At 46.9% G+C, this 22,829-nt stretch overlaps 2 protein-coding genes across 2 annotated transcripts in view; one reads left to right on the top strand and one right to left on the bottom strand.

Annotated features, from left to right (window-relative positions):
• LOC146058788 (uncharacterized) overlaps positions 1 to 1,054 on the bottom strand; it is an 83,564-nt gene extending 82,510 nt beyond the window's left edge. The window contains exon 1 of the mRNA XM_083171012.1: positions 860 to 1,054. The gene's annotated coding sequence lies outside the window, so the exon portion shown is untranslated. The remainder of the gene's footprint in view (positions 1 to 859) is intronic.
• LOC146058787 (uncharacterized) lies at positions 443 to 17,050 on the top strand. Its single transcript, XM_083171010.1, has 6 exons — positions 443 to 546; positions 7,521 to 7,802; positions 9,905 to 10,071; positions 11,195 to 11,366; positions 14,536 to 14,627; positions 16,745 to 17,050. The coding sequence occupies exons 2-6, from the start codon at positions 7,571 to 7,573 to the stop codon at positions 16,913 to 16,915; spliced, it is 834 nt and encodes a 277-aa protein (XP_083027136.1). The 5' UTR covers positions 443 to 546; positions 7,521 to 7,570; the 3' UTR covers positions 16,916 to 17,050.
• Positions 17,051 to 22,829: the final 5,779 nt, after the last annotated feature.

Genomic DNA, 22,829 nt, shown 5'->3' with positions numbered 1-22,829 from the left:
CCTCCCCTCCCCTCCCCTGGGAAATCAGCTGAGCCTGTGGTGGCCGGGGAGAGGGGGAGGAAGGGAGGAGGCGGCGGGCGGGGGGGGGGAGCTGCCTCTAGAAACGGCCCTGGCCACTGATGCAGGTATGACAGTGGTATTAGTAACAGAGTCCTTACACTTTTATACTGTGAAACATATGTTACTCACATACGGTATGTAGAAAAGTAATTGACAGTTAGAAGCTGATTGGCAGGTGCATTAACACTGACCAGTTAATCACTTAATACATCTGCCCCAAAGTACCAGCCAATCAGCTCCTACCTGTAACTGCCATGTTACAGGCTGTGTTTGAAAAATAACAGCTATGAGCTGATTGGTTGGTTGCCTGAGCGACATGGTGACATCACAATGCTGCCCTGTCCACTAGGTCTCCATTTTGTCTGAAGTTACTTCAGAGCAGCACATGCATACAGCATCGTAGGAGAATTTGTTGAAGAGTTTAAACTTCACATTTATAGTGATAGAATTACCTGCCCCAAGGATCAGAGCATACTGCAGGAATAGGTAAAATATCAGTCATCATTAGGTACTAGAAAAATGATCTGGCCTATATACAGCATATACAGTAATAGTATAATGTGACCTCTGTGTGTGGCTCGGTGCTGGCGCTGGGTGCACGGGACAGAGAGCCGCAGCCTGACCCTCAGCACAATGCTGCAGCGCCCTCTCTGGCCGTTTGTTACCCCACTGGTGCAGCAGCGATGATGGATGGTTTCTCATCCATCATCGCGCTGTGTGTGCGCGGCCGCCAGGCTGAAAGATGAGCCACTTTCAGCCGGGCGGACCGCCCTGCTCCCTTCCCCTGCTGCATACTCACGGCGTCCACTGCGCTGGTCCCCCGTCAACGTCCTCCCAGCTCCATGTTCATCCGCCCGGGGCTTGCTGATGATGCCCCGCCCTGCTCCATCGCGCTGGTCCCCCAGCACTGTGTTAAACTTCAGCCGCCCGGGGCTGGCTGCTGACGCCCCGCCCCCCTCCGCCCTGCTCCACACGGAGCACCACTGGCCACCAATGTTTTCTATTTTTAAGCCAGTAATATATATATTGCTGCCATGTGCCAGCAATGTATATATTACTGGCACCACACTGGGCACCAATGAAATGCTTATGCCAGTAGTATACACATTGCTGGCACATGCCTGCAATGTATATATTACTGGCACTGCTGGCCACCAATGTTATTAAAAAGCCACTGCCCACCAATGTACTATATAAGCCAGTAATGTATACATTGCTGGCACATGCCAGCAACGTATATATAACTGGCACCACTGCCCACCAACGTAATGTATAAGCCAGTGCCCAGTAATGTATACATTGCTGGCACATGCCAGCAATGTATAGATAACTGGCACCACTGCCCACCAACGTTATGTATTATCCAGTAGTGTATACATTGCTGGCACATGCCAGCAATGTATATATAACTGGCACCACTGCCCACCAACGTAATGTATAAGCCAGTGCCCAGTAATGTATACATTGCTGGCACATGCCAGCAATGTATAGATAACTGGCACCACTGCCCACCAACGTTATGTATTATCCAGTAGTGTATACATTGCTGGCACATGCCAGCAAAGTATATATAACTGGCACCACTGCCCACCAATGTAATGTATAAGCCAGTAATTTATACATTGCTGGCACATACCAGCAATGTATATATAACTGGCACCACTGTCCACCAACGTTATGTATTATCCAGTAGTGTATACATTGCTGGCACATGTCAGCAATGTATATATAACTGGCACCACTGCCCACCAATGTATGTTTGTTTTGTTTCTACCTATGTGCAGGGCAGCAAATTAAATCGCAGTCTTGTAGGTGGGTGGGATCTCACCCTGGTCGGTGCCGCACCACCCAGGGCCAGTGCAACGCACCACATAGCCCCAGGTGGGGGAGGTGGGGGGGCTCGTTGCTCAACGGGGGGAGAGGTGATGTGGTGGCCGCCACCGAGTCCAGGGGTGGGGGTGAAGCAGCCACCGCCAAGTGGGGGGGCTTGATGCGGCCACCCCTCCGAGTCCAGGGGGTGAAGCGGCCCCTGTGGCCGCCGAATCCAAGGGTGGGGGGAAGCTTGATGCGGCTTCCTCCTCCAAGTCTGGGGGGGGTTGATGCTCGTTTGGGGGAGCTGGTGTGGGGCGACGCTCACCTGGCTCCAACCAAGTAGGGAAGCTGCTCCCAAATGCCGCCCTCCAGTGGCTGGCACCCTAGGGAAATACCTAAAGCTGTCTAGTGGTGGCGCTGGCCCTGCATTTACCTGATCACTGGGTTCTGAATATCCGCAGCCCAATGATCAGCTCTGAATCAAGAACAGAAATGCAGTGAATAAAATGGGCCCTAAACCCCGCCCATTATGTAAATAGCCTTATAATGAAAGATTTTCAGCAGTCTTTTGCCTCCTGAAAATATTTTTCTCTTTGGGGAAAATGGCTCAGTGTGTACACACTACTTTGGTGAAAGATAAATCTATCAGAGATTTTGGCAAAGTCTTTTGAAATGAAAATCTACAAGTGTGTATGGGCCTGCCCATCGGCAGGACGTAAGCCACCACACCATGTAAGAGAGAGTGTGAGGGGTGTGTGTGGCGGCAGCAGCCAGCGTGACAGGAGAGACGGAGGCTGCTCACACACTGGCCCCTCCTCCCACTCACACAGCCAGAGAGGAGCGCTCCGATCTGACTGCACGCAGCAGCCAGGAGAGGAGCTTTCTGTGGCAGTGATCCCGGCTGCCCCTGTGCATGTATGCCGGGGTGCTGGGGTTGCCTGGTGTGTGCTGTGTGCAGCTGGCTTTCACTGCTGCATTTGAATCGGACAGCGGCATCAGGGGGAGCCGGCACATGAGAGTGGAGCCTAGGGCACACATGCTGGCACCTGTCACTCTTTGGCCGGCGGATACGCAAACTGCATGTAAGTGCAGCGTGTAAGTGGTGTCACGACCACCATTGCAGCTACCCTTGCTTCCTGTGCTGTTTCAGACCTGCTGTGCTCTGACGCTATGCCCTCTGCTCTGGCGCTCACCTCCACTTCTGATGCCAGCGCCGACTTGCTACATTCTGTCACTCTGTCACCCATCGGGCTCCGTGTCCCTTTGCCGGGTGTCGGTTCTGGTGTGCAGGGTCCTGGCGTGCTGGCTCCGGGTAGCGTGAGGCGCGATCCGCCACGATGGCGTCCGCGTCCTTCTAGGCCTCAGGCTGGGGCCGCCGCGTAGTATTCCTCGCCGGCTGGTTTGTGTCGCCACAACGGGTGGAGGCCATCTTGTTGGTTCCCAGAACCTATACTTCGCAGCTCCTGCCGTGATGTCACTCCTGCGGCCAATCATCATCCCGCTCAGCACTTAAATACTGACTAGCCGGGCCAGACCGGTAGTCAGTACAATGTTGTCCACCAGATAGCATCTCCGTGCATCCCTGGCAATCCCTGCAGTCTCCGCTGCAGGCTGACTCCTATCCTCTGGGTGAAGTCTTCTCTTTATCTACTCCTGCTAGTCATCCCCTGCCTTAACCATATTCTACCATGGAATCTTCTTTACCGCCTCTAAGGATACAAGGACAAGGTTAAACACCCCAAAGGTGTCATCTTCCTCCTTCTGTTCCTGACGGTCATCATCCGTGGCCAGTATCCCTGATATCATAGCAGCCACGACCTCAATCAGCAAGATCCCTTCCACTTGACTTCATCTTAATTTAATCCTTCATTATTATTCTTCAAATCATCAATATCTTCAATCCTTCCAACAACTTCTTCATTTGCCATCCTTCTCAATCTTCTTTAACAAATTATTATTGTCTCATTCATCCAATATCTACAGTTATATTATTGTGCCATCATCATATAATTTGTAACGCAGTATCTTCATTAAAAAAGGTTTAATTTTATCCAATTGCTTCACTCCGCTCTGTCGTTCATGCAACAGCCCTACATCAAAGCACCCAGCCTCCGTTATACTCTGGCTGGTGCTTCACCAAGCTCACGAAACGTGACAAGTGGCAAGCGCCCCTGGGTAACAGCTGGGCCCAGGAGAGGAGCTTCATGGGGAAGGGGTTCCTGAAGAGAGTTTGGGGAGGGGCGATCTCTGCAGGGCTGCACTGGGGTGGCAACGCATTCCCCTCCTCTCACGGGTCACCGGAGGGAACGACCCCACTGAAGAAAGGAGCCTGCAGTGATACACAGCCTCATGCTGGCTGAAGAGTGTGTGCGGGGTGGTGGGAGCGGGCCCCGAGTTGTGATAGAGTGTCTCCTGTGTGAGTGGGAGCAGAGGGCAGTGTGTGCTGCACGCGGCCTGGGAGTAGGGATGGCCATCGTTTCCATTGCCATTGATGGTTGCCATCGATGGGAATTCTGCAACTGCCCATCGATAGTGCTAAACTATGCAATGGCTGACCATCGATATTTTTACATATCGATGGTCATCCATTGTGTTTGATTGATTGGCATGGGGGCGGGGCTTCTTGGGTGTCTGGGGACGGAGCTATGCTCCGTGTCCCGACACTTTGAAGAAAAAAAAAGCAAAACATTGTTTTGTTGGGTACTTGTTTCCTAGCACGGCGCCCACGACCAGATCGCATGCGATGCGATCAATGCAATAAAAATGATGATTTCATTGTACAATCACCCTGGTGGGTGATTAGCATGTTATATGCACACCCATTGTTAACGTCACTGCCACAATTAATGCCAACCCGAAGCGTGGCGAGCCCGCGAGGGGCCGCGGTACGCGTCCTCCGACATTTTCATACGCCCACTATCCACGTCGGCGTGGAGTTGATTCTATATAGTGTGGCGAGCGCAGCGAGCCCGAAGCATGGCGAGCGTATCGAGCCCCGCGAGGGGACGTGGATAACTTTGCATGTATTACGCGTCCGCTCGCCACACTTTGGGCTCGGTGGCTCGTTGCGCTCGCCACACTATATAATGTACAATTAAATCATCATTTTGATCGCATCGATCGCATGCCATTTAAATGGCATGCGATGAGATGCGATTTAAAAATTGTACAGTGGGGCTCTTAGGACCCGAAATTCGGGTCCATCATATACCATCGCATACCACTAATTAAGGCATGCGATGGTATGTGATGGGCGCCGTGCTAGGAAACAAGTACCTTTTGCTGTTCCATCGATGGAGGGAAACCATCTGGTTCTCCCCCATCGATGGCAAAAGTATTCAACATCGGCCATGAACCATAGATGATTTCGATGGTCGGCGGCCATCCCTACCTGGGAGCCCTCAGTAGTGGCACAGGAGGCTGCAGTTACAGTAGGTGATGTGCAGGGTGTGTGTCCTGTATCACGCCACACGCCTAATATGGGGGTGGTGGGGGGGCGGACAAAAATGTTGTGCCTAGGGACGGCTTGACCCCTAAATCCGCCCCTGCCCATTATCCTTCATATATCCCCCCCACACACACTACTTTACACAATGTGGCCTGCGCATACCCCTACAAAAAGTATGACCCCCATCATCCCAACCTATGCTCATCACACACCACTGAACTAAATGTTGCCCGTCACCCCAACCATGCCCTGACACACCTCCCCCACAATGATTGTGGCCTCTGTCACCTCCAATTCATTACCCTCATCCCTCCTGCACTCAATTCTGTCACTATTAGCCTGTGGTCCTCACACATCCCTGCACTCAGTACACACAACTCCTTCCTCAAGTGGGGCCCAGTGGGGCAGCATCAGCTCTACTCAACTGCAGTGTGGCCAGGGAGGTGCTTTAACTGCTATTTGTTTCTCAATTTTATTCTAAGGATGACCATGCCTTCCATGATTAGGCCATGCCCCACAGTACCTGGGTCCCTCTACTGCAGTGGTTCCCAACCCTGGTCCTCAAGTACCCCCAACAGTGCATGTTTTGCAGGTCTCCACACAGAATCACAAGTGCTATAATTAGCTCCACCTCTGATCTTTTCAAATGTGCCTGAATAATGAGTGCACCTGCAGGGTGACCTGGAAAACGTGCACTGATGGGGTACTTGAGGACCAGGGTTGGGAACCACTGCTCTACTGCCCTGATTGGGTGCACTGTTATTCTGAAATACATGTTGCACATGATGCAACATTAGATCATTCCATACTATTTGATGGCATATAGCATAGATCTTGGCTTCAATGCGAGTCCCTGCCAGTGGTGTAGCTAGGTGCCACAGTGCTCAGGGCATGTTTCGCTTCCCCCCCCTTTCCCGATTTGAAGTAGGCGTGGCTCTTGCACGGCAAAAAGGGGGTGTGGCCTGACATTATACCACACACCGTAATGCCCATTGCACATTTTAGCAAAATTTGTAATACCCATTATACACATAAAGCCACATGCCCCACACCTGATGCCCATTACATACTATATAACAAACCATAATGCCCATTACACATAAGTGCCACTTACCTACATGCTCATTGCTAGGAAGTTCATGCTCGATGCCAAGGGGGACTGAAATTGCTCGTTGCCAAGGGGGACTAAAATAGCTTGTTGCCAAGTGGGACTGGAGCCTGCAATCCCTGCCCGCTCCCTGCTCTGCCCAGCTTAGCTTAGCCCTGTCTGCCGCTATTTTCAATAACACACATACACTCATATATCTTAAAGCAACAGTGGTGCAGGGTCCAAAAATAGCAATTGATAGAGACAGCACTTACCCAACCTTGCAGAAGGGAAGGAGACAGACCAGCACTCGTTTTAAAGGTGTGATTGTATTAAATATATATATATATATATAATTCCTGGTGATCCGGCACTCTCCTCAATTTGCTGTAGTTTGCCCAGGTGCCTCCAACAAGGTAAATGCAAGTTTTTGGAAGACTTGCGGCACTCAAAGGGTCCTGTAAATGAAGTTTTTGTTTGTATTTAAAGCAGGTTATTCAGACATCATGCAAGTCAAGTACTTTACAAACATAGGTTGGTGCCCCGACGTTTCAATACCGATGTAGGCATTTTTATCAAGGGCCCATGTTGTAATCAGTTGATGCCTACATCAGCATTGAAACGTCGGGGCACCAACCTATGTTTGTAAAGTACTTGACTTGCATGATGTCAAATCAAGTCAAGTGCCCACCTGTGACCCCTGCATATATATATATATCCCATATGTGCGTTTGTAAGCGCCAAAGTGGATGGGGGGAGAGGGGGGCGGTAGAGAGAGAGAGAGGGCAGCGCTGTCTGTCCGGCTCTGCAACTGCCGCCTGCCCTGCATTTGTGCCATTGGAGCTCTCAGCGCCTAGAGCTTGTGCTCCACCCTCCCTACGCCCCTGGTCCCTGCACCTAAACATTACCAGGAAAATGTAACTAAATCATTACAGAATCATAATAATTACAGGTTACTGCTTAACGAGCACAATAACGCCAAGAACATGGTGAAGGCTGAGTCATCTGGCCATAGCACGTCACACATAACAAATAAATGCAGATAATATTAACCAATGTGTTGTCAAGATTTGTTTCATCATTAATTCCATTTCTTTACCATCTCTTCTGTAGAGAGTTGTGGACGCGCCGCAGGTATTACACTGCCAAGCAGCAGTGATAAAATGTCCAGCAAGGACAATACTTTTGGCCGCAATGTCGGACCAAAAAAGAAGACCATTTTGAATTTAAAAGCGATCAGTGACGCATCAAAATCAGTAGAACATGTGAGAGTAAAGACGTTTGCGGAGATTATGCAGGAAAAGGCTCTCAAGCGCCAAAAAGCTGTTGATGAGGCTTCATCGGGCTTACAGGCGACAGGTTCTACAGAGATTAAGCAGATTTCCAAGCCAGCAGGTAATGCGCACAGTCCTTAAACTCAAAGGACCTGTAATTCATTGGTGCTTATATTTCAGCCATAACCAATACCTGCCCTTCACTGTCCAGTCTTCTATAGTGTTTATCAGAGTACCTGTAATTGCTTCCTCTTCTTATTACATGGCCGGGCATTTACTCATACATGCTGATCCTCACTGCAACGCCACTGGCAGGTTGTATTCTGCTGCTAGAAAACTAATACTTATGCTATGTGTTCTAGTCATCTATAGTGCTAAGAATACTATTTCTATCACATGGGCGGCATATTGGCAATAGTACTTAGGGATCATGTTTGTACTGCACATGCCTTCACTATAGCAAAGGTTTAGGCTATGGAATCATCACAAGTAAGGCGGCTGCACAGAATAGAAACTACAAGGGCACTGGAACCCTGGCAAAGTCAGACTGAAACTGCGTACACATACTGTACACAGCCTATACGCAATCAGATTAGAGTTCTTATTTATTTAGTACCTTCTAGAAGATAATAGAATCTGATTGAAGGCTATAGTCTACATAGCATCTTCAACAAAACTCCCATCTTATACCCCTTTTACACCGCCGAAAAATCCGGGTCAGCGGCGGGTCAGACCTGGATCTTCGGCGGTGTAAATCCCTAACGCCGTGTCCCTTTACACGGGACTTCTACCCAGGTCCTGACCTGGGTAGAACACGGCTAGGACCTGGGTAGAGGGCGGTGTAAATGGGAACGGGGGGTCGGATGACCCGGCTCCCATTTACATGAATGGGGAACGTCCAACCTGCGGACCGCAGCTTGGACGGATTGTCAGTCTGACACTGACAGCCGGCGCTGCTGTCTGCTATACTCTGCAGACAGCAGTGTTGGCGGGGGAGGGAGGTGAATGGATGCCTGTGTGCGGCATCCATTCACCTCCTGTCCAATGGCGGGGGGGGGGTGCGTGCAGGGACTGGGGGCAGCCTACCAGCATACCTTAGTGCTGGGCTGCCCCCAGCAGCGTTACGGGTACGGCGGCGTCAATCGGCGCTTGAAGATGACATTGCGCTGTCATCTTCAAGCGCCGGGAAGGGGCGGGAGGGGGGTGCGGGCGTTTAAGCCCGTCCGGTGTAAATGCCCCTAAACGCCGGGTCGCACCCGGCTTCAACCAGGGTCCAAAAAGCCGGGTGCGACCCGGCGTTTTGGTCTAAAATTTACCCCTTAGAATCTAATTCCATGTACCTCTGCGTCTTGGACATGATCGGTGCAGGTTCAACATCCGGCCTCATTCTGGATTTCACAATTGCTCTATCTTCTGTGTTCTGTTGCTCTGCACTGTTCTAAATATATTTTGATCCCATAACTGCTAGCAAAGAGTGGGACTGTGCTGTATACCAGTGGCGTAACTACCTAATTGTCGCTCCCCGCCGCATATTTTTTGGCGCCCCCCTCCCCTCGACCCCCTCGACGTACCTGCCCGGCCACATCTGCCTGTCACGGTCCCGTCTCTCCCGGCGCCGGCTCCTGCTGCTATAATGAAAACGGAATCTTAGAAAATGGCTGCCCCCATACTGCAGACAGAAAACTGTCTGCAGTATGGGGGCAGCCATTTTCTAAGAGTCCGTTTTCATTATAGCAGCAGGAGCCGGCGCCGGGAGACACGGGACCATGACAGGCAGATGCGGCCGGACAGCAGCGGGTAAGTGGTAGCTATAGCCCTGCAGACCCCCGTCACCCACAGGTTCTCTGCGCCTCCCCGCCACCGTGGGGGCTGCGGAGCTATAGCTACGCCACTGCTGTATACTCATCTCTTGCATTGCCACATAATGCACACTAACCCTATCCGCATACTTACATTAAGGATGTCAGCAGTTAGGATTTTTACAGAGTCGGCATTCACATCAATGTCAGCTTTCCAGCACCAGTCTTCTGTCCACTGGCATCTGTATTCTGACTGTCGGCACCCTGTACAAATCAGATCGATATTGGATGTAGTGACATGCCCAACTATAAATTGTGTTTATTCATTTTTTTCTGGTTTGAATTTTTACTTTCTTGTAAGTATAGTAAGATATATTTTGCTTATTTTCTGTGTAAATGAGCTCACCGGTATTCTTCATTACAGATAAATCAAAGGTGAAGAAAATAACAGCACCTCCTAAAGCTGCCAGATACTCAGATATGACCTTTGCAGCAAAAGTGGCACCCCTGAGGGAACCTGTAAAGAAACCTGCCTCCTATTCACCGGTTTTGTTCAGTTTTACATTAGAAAAACATACATCTCAGCTACAGGTGAAGTCATTTTACATAGAAATATTTTAATTTACATAAGACTAGTGAACTTCTTGCTTGTAAAAATCAAGAAAAATCCCCCTCTGTATTTCTATACTCTTTCCTCTGTGGAGAGAGCACAGAACAGTGGGCCGTACATTCACAACTGGTGACCTGGCCCTGGGAGCTTCCTTGCTTCATATTTTCCTGAGGCAGGGGAGCTGTGACGTGAGAATACAGCCACCTGGAAGTGAGGAGTGAGGAGAGGTCCTTTATTTTGGAATATACAGTATCAATGCTTCATTAGGGTTATGCAACTGAACAGTAAAGCAACATAAATCACACATTCATCATGTTATGGACTATGCTGATGTTTATAACAATGCAGTCTGTATGTTTACTAAAAACCAGTGACCTCACTGAGAAACAGGGTCATGCTACCATGTTCCTAGGACATTGGTAGCTGAATTTACAAAATGGCTACCTTTACTGAGTGTGAGTTACAGATACAGGTTATTGTGATGAAAATGTAATTTTCTGTGATGAACTCTGTAGTAATGCTGGGTACACACCAGGACGACAAGGGTCTTATCCCATCAATCTAGATCCAATTCCGACCGATTGGATGTAGATTGTGTGGTGATTGGGCCCGTTTCTGTCCTGGTGTGGACCGATACCGATCCGATACGCGGTCCCGTGGGTCGGTCTGCCGTTATTCAGATCCTACCTGCAGCAGGTAGGATCTGAATAAAGACCATACTCTAGGGTGCGGGTCGCCATCGGATCAGACCCGCTCACAGTGCACATCGTGAGCGGGTCATGCCCCCCGCGTCATCGTGAGCGGGTCGGAACAAACACTGACGACCCGCTCACGATGTGCATCGTGAGCGGGTCGTCCTGGTGTGTACCCCGCATTAGCTGTAACTATTCAAAATGTTATTTTAAGTACAATGTATATACTATCAGGTAAGCAAAGTTCTTAAAAATACTGTAGTTGCTATGAGACTGTTGAGCACCAAAGTTTGGAAATGAAATAGTCCCCAAGTGTGTATATATATTAGTATTCTTGTATGATACCATGTCCCTGTAAAAGATCTCACTCTGAAGCTTTTTAAAATGCTTTTATGTATTGTCACATCCACAGATTCCAGTAGTGGACCCCTCCACAGTGCCACCGCCAGCAAAGCGAAGGAGCATTGAGGCAGTAATAGTAGAGGAGCCTTCTGTTAAAGCTGGTGAACATCAGAGACAGATCTTGGGAACATCAGAGACAGACTTGAAGACCGATGTCTGTATGGAATTAAAAATAACCATAGGTGGGTTGAATATTGGCAATAGTACTTATGGCCTGATTCATGCTTGTACTGCACATGTCTTCATAGTAGCAAATGTTAAGGCTATGGAATTGCTAATCATCACAAGTGATAGTGCATAGTCACCAAGCCGTTCACAAGGATCGGGGCAGAAAGCGGTGGGGACGGGGATCGTCCATGGGAACGCCCATCGATCTATTGGCATCCCCATGAAAAAGCTGGGCGTTCCCATGGGTATGCGGGGGATGGGGATGATGTGTGCTGGGGGAAGGCGGTTGACGTCACAGGATGTCAGCCACAAGCCCCGTCTTTGTCCCGGCGCTCGCAAATAAAAAAGTCAGTTCACCACTGACTTCTATTTGTAAAGCCAGGATAAATCATGTGGTCGGTGACCATCAAATGATTTCTCCTGCAGTGGAGGCATGTGAGGGGATGTGTTTTCGTTACACATCCCCTCCCATAGGAGTGAGGGGAATTGGCGAGGGGGGTGCGGGGCATGTATTCAGCAGGTTGGTGGGGCAGAGTCACAGGCGCTCAGTAAGCTGAGATCCTTGCAGCTTACCAAGCAAACTGGAGCAGGACCTGTAAGCAAGAACATGACAGTATCTTGGTGCGTGCGCAGTGTGATCCCGGCACATGCCCAATCTATATGTACATAGGCATTGCATACAAACATGGATTAGACTGATGAGATTATGACAGCATCTTACACGTAATCTGCTTTACAATTTAGGGATAAATTTACTAAGATGGAAGTTCTATTGAAGATGGGACTTTGCCCATAGCAACCAATCCGATTATACTATCTATACAGTACCTACTAGAAGATAATAGAATCTGATTGGTCACTATGGGCAACATCCCATCTTCAACAGAACTCCAATCTTATTATATTTACCCCTTTAAATCTAATTCAATGTACTGCTGCTTTTTGGGGCTATATACATACATACTGTATAGCACACACAGCATACATACACAAACACAGCATACACATACATGCACCACATAGACTGCATAAATACATACACAACATACGTACACTGCATACATACAGTACATAGAAATTGTCACCATCAGTATTGCTCCATGTCTCTGAATGTCCTTCTGCCATTTCTTCTTGGATGTCATCTCGCCACCTCAAACTCAACATTTCCAAAACAGAATTAATTATCTTCCCACCAGCCAAGAGTAGTTACCAACCTGATATCTCTATCATTGTTGAGAACACAACAATTAATCCTACGCCACAAGCTCGCTGTCTAGGGGTCATCCTCGACTCTGAACTGTCCTTCATTCCTCACATTAAATCTGTCTATAAATCGTGTTACATGCATCTAAAAAACATATCCAAAATTTGTCCGTACCTTACACAAGAGACTGCAATAACTCTAATCCATGCACTCATATCACGCATTGATTATTGCCATGGCCACCTTACCGGTCTTCCTGAGAAAAGACTCTTACCACTACAAACTATTTTGAATGCAGCTGCGAGGCTGATCTTCCTGGCTATATGTTCATCATCTGCTGATCTGCTCTGCCAGTCCCTCCATTGGTTGCCTGTATATTACCGCCTTCAATATAAAATACTTCTACATACATACAAAGCCTTCACTTTGACTACACCGACTTATATCTCTTTCCTTATCTCAAAATATCCCCACCTGACCTCTCCGCTCTGCACAAGATCTGCGTCTCTCATCCACAATCATTACTTGCTCCCACTTACACTTGCAGGATTTTTGTCGGGCAGCACCCACCTTATGGAATGCCCTTCCACGCACAGAATATGCTGCGCTATATAAGAAACTGTAAATAAATAATACATACATACATACACTCACACTGAATACATACATGTATACACACAAACACATCACTAACCAAAAGAGGGCAGAAGGACATCAACCAATATTGGGGTCCATGTAAGCTCGGAGCTGCTGCTGATCTTTATGGTTGCTCAGTGGCTCCCTCTGCTGGTGCCTGCGATATGCAGAGAGCTCTCTCTGCTAGGAGCAGCAGCACTGCAACTATCGTGCCACATGAGAGGCCGTCCGAGGAGTGCAGAGACAAGGACAAGCCTGTATACATTACTTAGTGCATTGCTTGATGGGACACCCTTAAGAGACAGGGGAGCCCTGGTTAAGTACCCACTGAACCTCCCTTAATCCAGCTATGCAGAAGAGGGAACTTGCCTAAAGTCCTCCATTTATAAAGGTTGTTCCTCGGAACAGGGAGGGTTGTAGGGTGTGGAGGGATCCTAATGGCATTGTTACGGAGGTCCTACAATTACATAATTTACTGCTAAATCCAGGAGAGAACATTGCAGACATTTTTATAGCATAAGAAATAAGGGGAGAATTAAAAGTTCTCTGACTCGTCCATACAGGCAACCTCCAGGATAAGCAGCCCATACACGCTGCTTTATAAGCGTGCTTTCCGTGCTGTACTAGCACGGATCAAATCGCATTGCATTGCATGTGCACACGTTGTGCATGCAATGCGATGCGATTTGATGAGAACTAGGTACAAAACGTATGTGCAAGCACATACTTTTTGTACTGTGCGATGAGGTGCGCTGGAGCGCGCACCTCAAAGCACACATCGGCTCAGCACGCTTAGCAGCGTGTATGGGCAGCATTACCTTAATTTGAAAGAGTTATTCTCTGGTCATCAGCCATGATTACAATAGGAGTCTCCTGCTCTGCAGGAGTCATGGTGCACAGGTGTGGATAAATCTATCACTCCCTGCTTCAATAACTGCTGTTAGAGTAGATTTAAGATTAAGAAGAGGAGTATAAAAATAATGCAGTCCAGAGTACATGCAAAAGCTGCCAATATTTACCCTGTATGTAGAAAAATATGTATTTTCATCTCTTGCATTGCCACATAATGCATGCTAACCCTCTCCGCATACTTCCATTCAGGTTTCCAGCATTTGGGAATTCAGCGTTGGCATTCACATCAATGTCAGCATTCCAGTGCCCACCGGCATCTGTATTCTGACTGCCGACACCCTGTACAAATCAGAAAGATGTTGGATTTATTCCCAACTATTGTGTTTCTTCATTTTTTGTTTAGAATTTTTACTTTATAGAAAGTATAATACAGTAAGATGTATTTTGCTTATTATCTGTGTAAACGAGCTCACCGGTATTCTTCATTACAGATAAATCACAGGTGGAGAATATAAAAACACCTCCTAAAGCTGCCAGAAAACGCTTGTATACAGATATCACGTTTACACCAAGTGTGGCACCCGTAAGGAAACCTTTGACTTATTCACCTGTTTTGTTTAGTTTTACAAATGTAATAGAAAAACTTACATCTCAGCTAAATACGCAGTCATTTAACATAAGCCTAGTGCACTTATTGCTTGTAAAAAGAAAAAAATCCCCCACAGTATTTCTATACTCTTTCCTCTGTGGAGAGAGCACAGAACAGTGGGCCGTACAACTGGTGACCTGGCCCTGGGAATTCCTTGCTTCATATTCTCCTGAGGTAGGTGAGCTGTGACGTGAGAATGCAGCCACCTGGAAGTGAGGAGAGGTCCTTTATTTTGGAATATACAGTATCAATTCTTCATTAGGGTTCTGCAACTGAACAGTAAAGCAACATAAATCACACATTCATCATGTTATAAACTATGCTGGTGTTTATAACAATGTAGCCTGCCTGTTCACTAAAAACCAGTGACCTCACTGACAAACAGGGTCATGCTACCATGTTCCTAGGACATTGGTAGCTGAATTTACGAGATGGCTACCTTTACTGGTGTGGGTTATTAGGGAAGCGGTCATCTATTAGAATGAACTTAGGTCTACGTCATTAGGTCGACCCCACTAGGTCGACCTGACTTAAGGTCGACATGGGCCAAGGTCGACATGACTTAAGGTTGAATTTGCATAAAGGTCGACATGGGGAAGGTCGACTGGTCATAAGGTCGACATGAGGTTTTTCACTGTTTTTTGAGCCGACATGTGCCGAAAGGCGGTATTTCATGCCCTACCATCCACTAGGGCGTGGAGGAGGTTAATAAAGCTGTGGCGAGCGAAGTGAGCCACCGTGCCCGAAGCATTGCGAGCGAAGCGAGCGATGTGAGGCTCCGATTCTCATTGCCAACTGTGTCCATGTCGACTGTGTCGACATTCGGATAAAAAAAAAACAGTGAAAAACCCATGTCGACCTTATGACCAGTTGACCTTCCTCATGTCGACCTTTATGCAAATTCGACCTTAAGTCATGTCGACCTTGGCCCACGTCGACCTTAAATCAGGTTGACCTTCCTGCCAGTCTACCTAATGGGGTCGACCTAATGAATGTAGACCTAAGTTCATTCTGACAGATGTACCGATTCCGGTTATTATAGGTACAGGTTATTGTGATGATAGTGTCATTTTCTGTGCTGAAATCTATAGTAACTATAGTAAGTTCCTAAAAAATACTAAAGTTGCTATGAGGTAATTGAGCACCAAAGTTTGCAAATCAAATAGTCTACAAATGTATATAATTTAGTATTTTGGTCTGACACCATGGGCCTTATTCTGGTCTGTGCATACTTTCCCGCACTCTTTCTGATGGCGTTTTTTAGCCGTCTGCGCATGCGTGGGCAACGCTATGCGCATGTGCCACGCAAGGTCTCCGTACTTGTTCTCACCAATACCGTACAGAAATGTGCACCGCATTCACTCGTGAAATATGGGCGTAATATGGGCGTCATTCGGAACTACACCACTCGGTCATGCGCTAGGCATTCGGAATGCCCAATCAGTACGGGCGCACCTCAACCAATTTCAGCTGAACACAATACAATCCAATCCTTTACTCATTAATTACACTCTTGTCATTGCTTCAATTGGAACCATTGCAGCTTAAATGGACCATTACTAAACACACAAATATATGCTGCATTTTTTACACACATTTACACTGCAAGCAATGGACAGATCCCTTTTTAATGAGGTTGCCTAATTGCATAAGTGGGTCATGTTACAGATTTCGGTGTTCAGATAATAGTGGTGATTTGTGCGGAAATACACCGCATCGGTGGGTACGGGCAGGTTCCCGTCTGTTCTGACGTGGTAAGACCATGCATACGCTGTAAGACCGTGCAGAATATGTGTGTGTCCACCGCACACGCAAAGGTTTGGATATCGTCCGTAAACACGCCCTCTTCTTAAAGAGTGAGTCAGTCCGAATGCGGAGGACCGGTGGGCGTTTCTTCGTACGATGTCCGCACAGCGTGGCGTGCGGACCTCTCCGAAATAAATCGGGAATATACGCACCAACCAGAATAAGGGCCCATGTCACTGTAAAATTTCTCATTCTGAAGTTACTGGACCTTTATAAAATGCTTTTATGTATTATCACTTCCACAGTTTCCTGCAGTTGACCCCGCCACAGCACCACCCCAGGTGAAGCGGAGAAGAACAGAGGCAGTAGTAGTCGAGAACTATAAGCCAAACATGGAAGATGACCATCTGCTATTGGACTACCTGGTCTATAAGAGGATGCCATATAGGTTTTATAGAAGAACAATGCTGTCCTAAATTTACATCATAAGGACATTTCATCACTTGATAAGGCTTAGTACATCTTGCCTTCAAATATATTTGTGACTGGGGCTCAAGCCAGGTCCTGAATTTATTTACATCAGCCTCCAGCACTTTTACAAAATGATATGACCTTGGCAAAACATTAAATTTCTGTAGTTTTTAGGCATTATGTGTTGAAGTACTCCTTGTCTGGATGTGAACTTTTACTGATCTCATTAATGAATGCTCCTTGTTGTTGATGGACAGAATTGCTAAAATGTATTGTGGCTTAAATGTCTTCAATTTCAAAAAGAGACTATGCTCGGAAAGCAGGCGTTTTCCACGGATGGTGTAATGGTTAGCATTACTGCCTTACAGCACTGAGGTCATGGGTTCGATTCCCACCATGGACCTAACTGTGCAGAGTTTGTATATTCTCCCCGGTGCTTGTGTGGTTTTACTTCGGTTTCCTCCCACAATCCAAAAATGTATTGTTAGGTTAATTGGCTCCCAACAAAATTAACCCTACAATGTCTGTGTGTGCGTATATATGTGGTAAAGAATATAGATTATAAGCTCCACTGGGACAGGGACTGATGTGAAAGTTCATAAATTCTCTGTAAAATGCTGCAGAATATATGAATGCACTATAATATATATATATATATATATATATATATATACACACATATATATATATATACACACACACACACACACACACACTAATGAATAAATAATACATTGTTTTAGAGGGGGTGATCAGATTGAGGAGCTGTCCTCCACTAAATGATCAGAGTCCATCAGGAAGAAAGCTAGAGAACACGGGGCATTCTAAAAACCCTATTACAGTATACTATAAGTATGTATTCTGCAAAAATGCACTCAACCTGTTTATGGTACACAACATTTTATAGGTGATTTAAGGCAGGCATTTATTGGGGGAACTAAGGTCAGTGAGAGAGGCAAAATCTAATTCTCTCTGCACATGTTACATCTACCCCCCTGCAGTGTACATGGTTTTGTCCAGCTAAGAAGGAATTTGCCTCTAAGAGTGAACTAGAATAAGGCCCATAGTTTTGCTCATTTGTGTTCTTTTTTTGCCAACAAAGCTGAATCAGGCCCATAATACAGTATATATATATATATATATATATATATATATATATATATATATATATATATATATATATATGAGAAGACATATTTTAGGTAGAACTGTGCACAAACTAATTCATAATGAAGATATATTCTGTGCCACACACACACACAACATTCCACACAGTAGTGTATCGTGTATATATTTTGCCAAACACAAGTGCTGCCAGATCTTATTATAACACACAATAGTCAATCAGCTGGTAGTCTACACATTCTTAGACTACATGCCCTGGTCAGGGCCGCCGAGAGCGGGAGCAGGTACTTGTGTAGTTTCACGACGCCAGCATGGCGCCGTGCATCTGAGTCCCCTTGAGGGGCTCGCTTCGCTCGCCCACGCTGCGGGCTCGGTGGCTCGCCACGCTATCTAAAATCAACTCCATGCCAACATGGATAGTGGGGGTATGAACTATCCATGTTGGCATGGAGTTAAGTTAGTTTATTTTAGATAGTTTGCTGAGCGTAAAAAACGGAAGTAGCACGGCGCCATGCTGGCGCCATGAAACTACACAAGTACCGGGGAGCAGGTACTAATTGCCCAGGCCAGGGCTTGCTGGAGGGGCCCGGCGGGGGCCCTGGTCCGACCCCTCTTTCCCCAGGCAGCAGCAGCAGCACACACCAACAGCATGTGCTGTGCTAACAGCAGGCTCAGCATGAGCATCTCACTGACAGTGTGAGAGCTCATGCTGAGCCTGTTGTCAGCATAGCACATGCTGTCGGTGTGCTGCTGCTGCTGAGGGGGGCAGGCAATAACAACCCCCCCCCCCTCAAGATTAGAGGGTTTTATTCACCCACCTTAAACATTTTGGGGCGTGGCCTAATTGTGGAAGGTGGCCATGTCTCCCACAATTAAGCCATGCCCCCAAAATTTTATCGGGGCCCGGCATACCTCTCGGCGGCCCTGGTACCCTCAAGGATAAGCCATGGGGTGCAAACACTTTGGGGGCAAACATGGGTGCAAGGGCAATACAGAAACTACAAGATTAAACAAATTCTGGTACTGAAGCAGCTATATAGGAGCTGCCAAACAGAGACTGGATTGAGCCAGCTAGTCAGTAACCATTGAGCAGATACTGACCCAGCTCTTCAGGAACTGCCATGTAGATAATGGGATTGAACCAGCTATCCAGGAACCAAAAGAATGGACTTAAATCAGAGGATAGCATGTATGATAGTACCCATGTGTACCCACCATCAGTCTACAAAGGTGATCAATCTTTTGAAGCAAAAGGAAGTTACAGATACAGATGTTTTACACTCATCATAGAAGACAGCTCTGTACCTTTGCCTTATGGATAGTCTAGTCATACTGTATATCAGTATGCCAGTTATGTGGCCACTTCTGCCAAATATCTTATCATTTTGCTGTAGACTCTGCTAGTTTGACAAGTGATCCTGTAATGGAAGACACAAGTAGAATGTCAAGACTCATGGTCATAGCCTCCCATAGAGGGTTAAACATTTATTCATTGCTGTATCCAAAATTTCCTACAGACTTTCAAGTGATTATCTTTCACCTTATTACCTGGCCTGACCAATGAGCTTACACCACTCCCTATATTATCCAGACTCAGGGAACAGCTCATTGCCTGAACAACTGAGTTTTTTCCCCAAGACTGGAAGTGTATCATGCAATTGCTCCAGTGAATACTTCTCTGTAAGCAACTGTTGTTACCTGCTTCATTCTGCCAATGTTACACCATCTATCAGCACCACGGCTTCCACACCACACACAAACTTGCATTCAGCGCTCAATTAATAGCCTGACCATTGTACTTATGGTTCATCTCATCAACTTCTATACTCTTTGCTTAGCTTACCATTCTCATGATATCTGCTCTGATACTCACTGTACATGTAAGTATACTCTGTGGTTCACTTGGGTTACTGCATTTTCTAGTTAACTACTATTGGTTTCCAAGAGTTGTGTTGGCTGGAGTGCATGACCGAGTTACAGTCTATACACTCGTGTCTAATGCTGTTTTACCTGTATTCTTACATAGGACTCTGATTCCTGGTTTGGGATCAGATTCCTTTCTGCCAGTGCTATGCTGATATGGGTTCTAAGTGTTGCCTTGTTTTTAGTGCATGTCTCTAAATGACTGACTGACTGGTCTTAATTGATCCCTATGTGAAGGTGTCTGGTGACTCCTGGTTATATTTCAGTGTCCTTGAATATCATGTCCGTGTGTCACTAGTGTGTCTGACATCTCATATTCTTGTGATATCCTCCCACAACAGAAGTTCCTAACACCTCTGTTATAAGTTCTGAAAGTTACAGTATACATTTTTTTTAAACTAATTACAGTATAGATGGAGCCATGCTCATCCGTTGCGCCAGCGCGCATAGGCGAGGAATTTTGCATGCCACTTTTGTAGCACACTCAGGTACATGAGGCATGCCATAAAATATGTATGCAATACAAATCGCCACGACTGGTCTTCACTAATCCAGCGGCAGATTGATATACAGTACAGTAAAGATGGAGCCACGTCATTTGTCGAGAATGGGACGCGCTTGCGTATCATGTGCTTGTGCATCTCATTATTGGCAAACGGGGCTCCGGCTCCAACTGTGCAGGACAGTACAATACAAACTCAGGCAAATGGGCCATGTAATGTACAGTGGTCAGGTGGAGCATCCGGTCCCCTAGGCAACATAGCATCCTGCAGTTCCCATGGAGAAAGCATAACTGATAGCAGAAGATCACTCTTTACGGGAAACGGCCATTGGATCACCGGCAAGTAGGTCAACAAGTGTTAGGTCAACAAGCATTAGGTCGACATGCAGTAAGGTTGTTAGGGCTACACCAACTAGGTCGACAAGCATTGGGTCGACACCACTAGGTCAACAGGCAGCAATGTCGACATGGGTCAAGGTCGACAGGACATTAGGTCGACACAATCATTACGTCGACATGGGCAAGGTTGACAGTCAAAAGGTCGACATGGGGTTTTGTACTGTTTTTTGGCCTGATGTCGACACAGTTGACATGGACACAATTTGAAGCACTGATCTGTATTCAGATTTAAAAATCATCTTCCCTGCAACAAAATCTCTATATTGTGTACCCTTCTTACCATTGGTGTCCATTCCTCCCAATTTTGGTACAAAAGTATGAATTCTGTAGACGATGCCCCCGGTTTTATAATGCCATGCTGCATGTGGACATACGCGCTTTGTAGAAGCCTGGTATATTATTATACAAGCTTATAACTGTTGAGATAGATGTTTTGTGTTTCTGAACTGCATTGTGATCTTTTACTGCAGAGGAACATTGTCACAGTTCAGTAAGTGAATTAAATGTTTACTAACCCTTTTGTAGAACAAATACGAGGAATGAAACAAACATACACCGTATGGGGTATATTCAATGTGGCCAACAAGGGGGTTTTTATGGAGAGGATGGCTTGTTTTTGGCGAGGATCACCGAAAACAAGCCGTCCTCACCGTTTAACCCCCTCACCAGCCGCTCGCCCTATTTCGTCAGCCGGAGAGGATTCTCCCAAATGGCGAGGTTCAACGCTAATGCAGCGATCCCGCTGCATATAGCCACAAGCCTTGCTGTTTTGACAGCCTCACTCGCTGTTTCCACCTCGCTTTTTAGAAACGGCGATGTGGAAATGGCAGGTGCAGGGGTGTCAATATCTAACTGTTGTTAATATTCTGTGACCAATGCTTAAACATAGGTAACATGGATGTCCCATCCCTAAGTAAAGCTGGCCATACACTTGTAGGATTTGGGCTTTTTTTTCGTCCAAAGGACTAGGCAGAGAAATTGGGTGAAAAGTGGCCAAATCGGATGTGCCTAAGCTCCAATTCTGATCTGTACACATCGGATCTGGAGATCGCAAGTGCTGCTGGATCCGAGTAAACCTTTTGTGCAGCACTTGCAATCTCCAGATCCGATATGCTCAGATCACAATCAGAGGTTACGTAAATGCTAATGGATGCATGCGATGTATCGTGTGCACAGTCCAGCACCCGGGCAGTTGTCAAGGTATCGCATGCAATATCTCAGCTTAGTGCATGGGGGGAGGGCCCTTTAGAATAAACAAGTCAAGGATAAAATGTTTAAACAGTCTAGACCAGGGTTGCCTACCCTCCCGGATTGGCGGGGAGGGTCCCGGAAATCAGGTCCCCCTCTCGACCCCCCGGAAAGGTGGGCAGTCCTCCCGGATTCTGCCTCACCTTCACCTTCAGCGTGCATGCACTGGCCCCACACTTGTGCAGAAGATGTGGAAATCTTTATGGGCATTATCAGACCCCCTTTATCTACCGTCCCCGTAGTTGCTGAGCCCACAGTAATTTTAAAGGAGATGCAATTTAGCAGAGATGACATTACAGAAGGAAGATGCAATGAGCTGGGGAATAAGAAATGTTATGGGTTGTATATACTGTAGAAGAAGCAATAGTATGCTAGCAGGTGGAATACTATGGGAGGCCGGAAGGAGAGAGGGGGATGCAGGGATGGTGTGGGAATAATACAGTGTGAACGTGGGCAGAAGGTGGAGGGAGTTACGGTGCAAACACAATGGGCGTTTCTGCCCAGCATGTATACATAGCGACGATAGTAAAATGATGGCCCAAGCAGAGGTGGACGGCTCTCTATAGCAGGATGCTATGGAAAGCCATCCACTCGGCTGGTAATAGCAGCAGATGAATGGCGGCGACCGACAATGATACGGCAGTGTGCATCAGCGTTCATCGCCAGCCAGGGCAAAAACACTGGGCGGATTTGAGCTGAAATCTGCTCAAAACACCACAAGT

This window comes from Crinia signifera, chromosome 2 (genome assembly GCF_055691185.1).
Source record: "Crinia signifera chromosome 2, ASM5569118v1, whole genome shotgun sequence".
Classification (NCBI taxonomy): domain Eukaryota; kingdom Metazoa; phylum Chordata; class Amphibia; order Anura; family Myobatrachidae; genus Crinia; species Crinia signifera.
The sequence above is the reverse complement of the archived record's forward strand: the minus strand, read 5'-3'. Positions and strand labels throughout refer to the sequence as shown.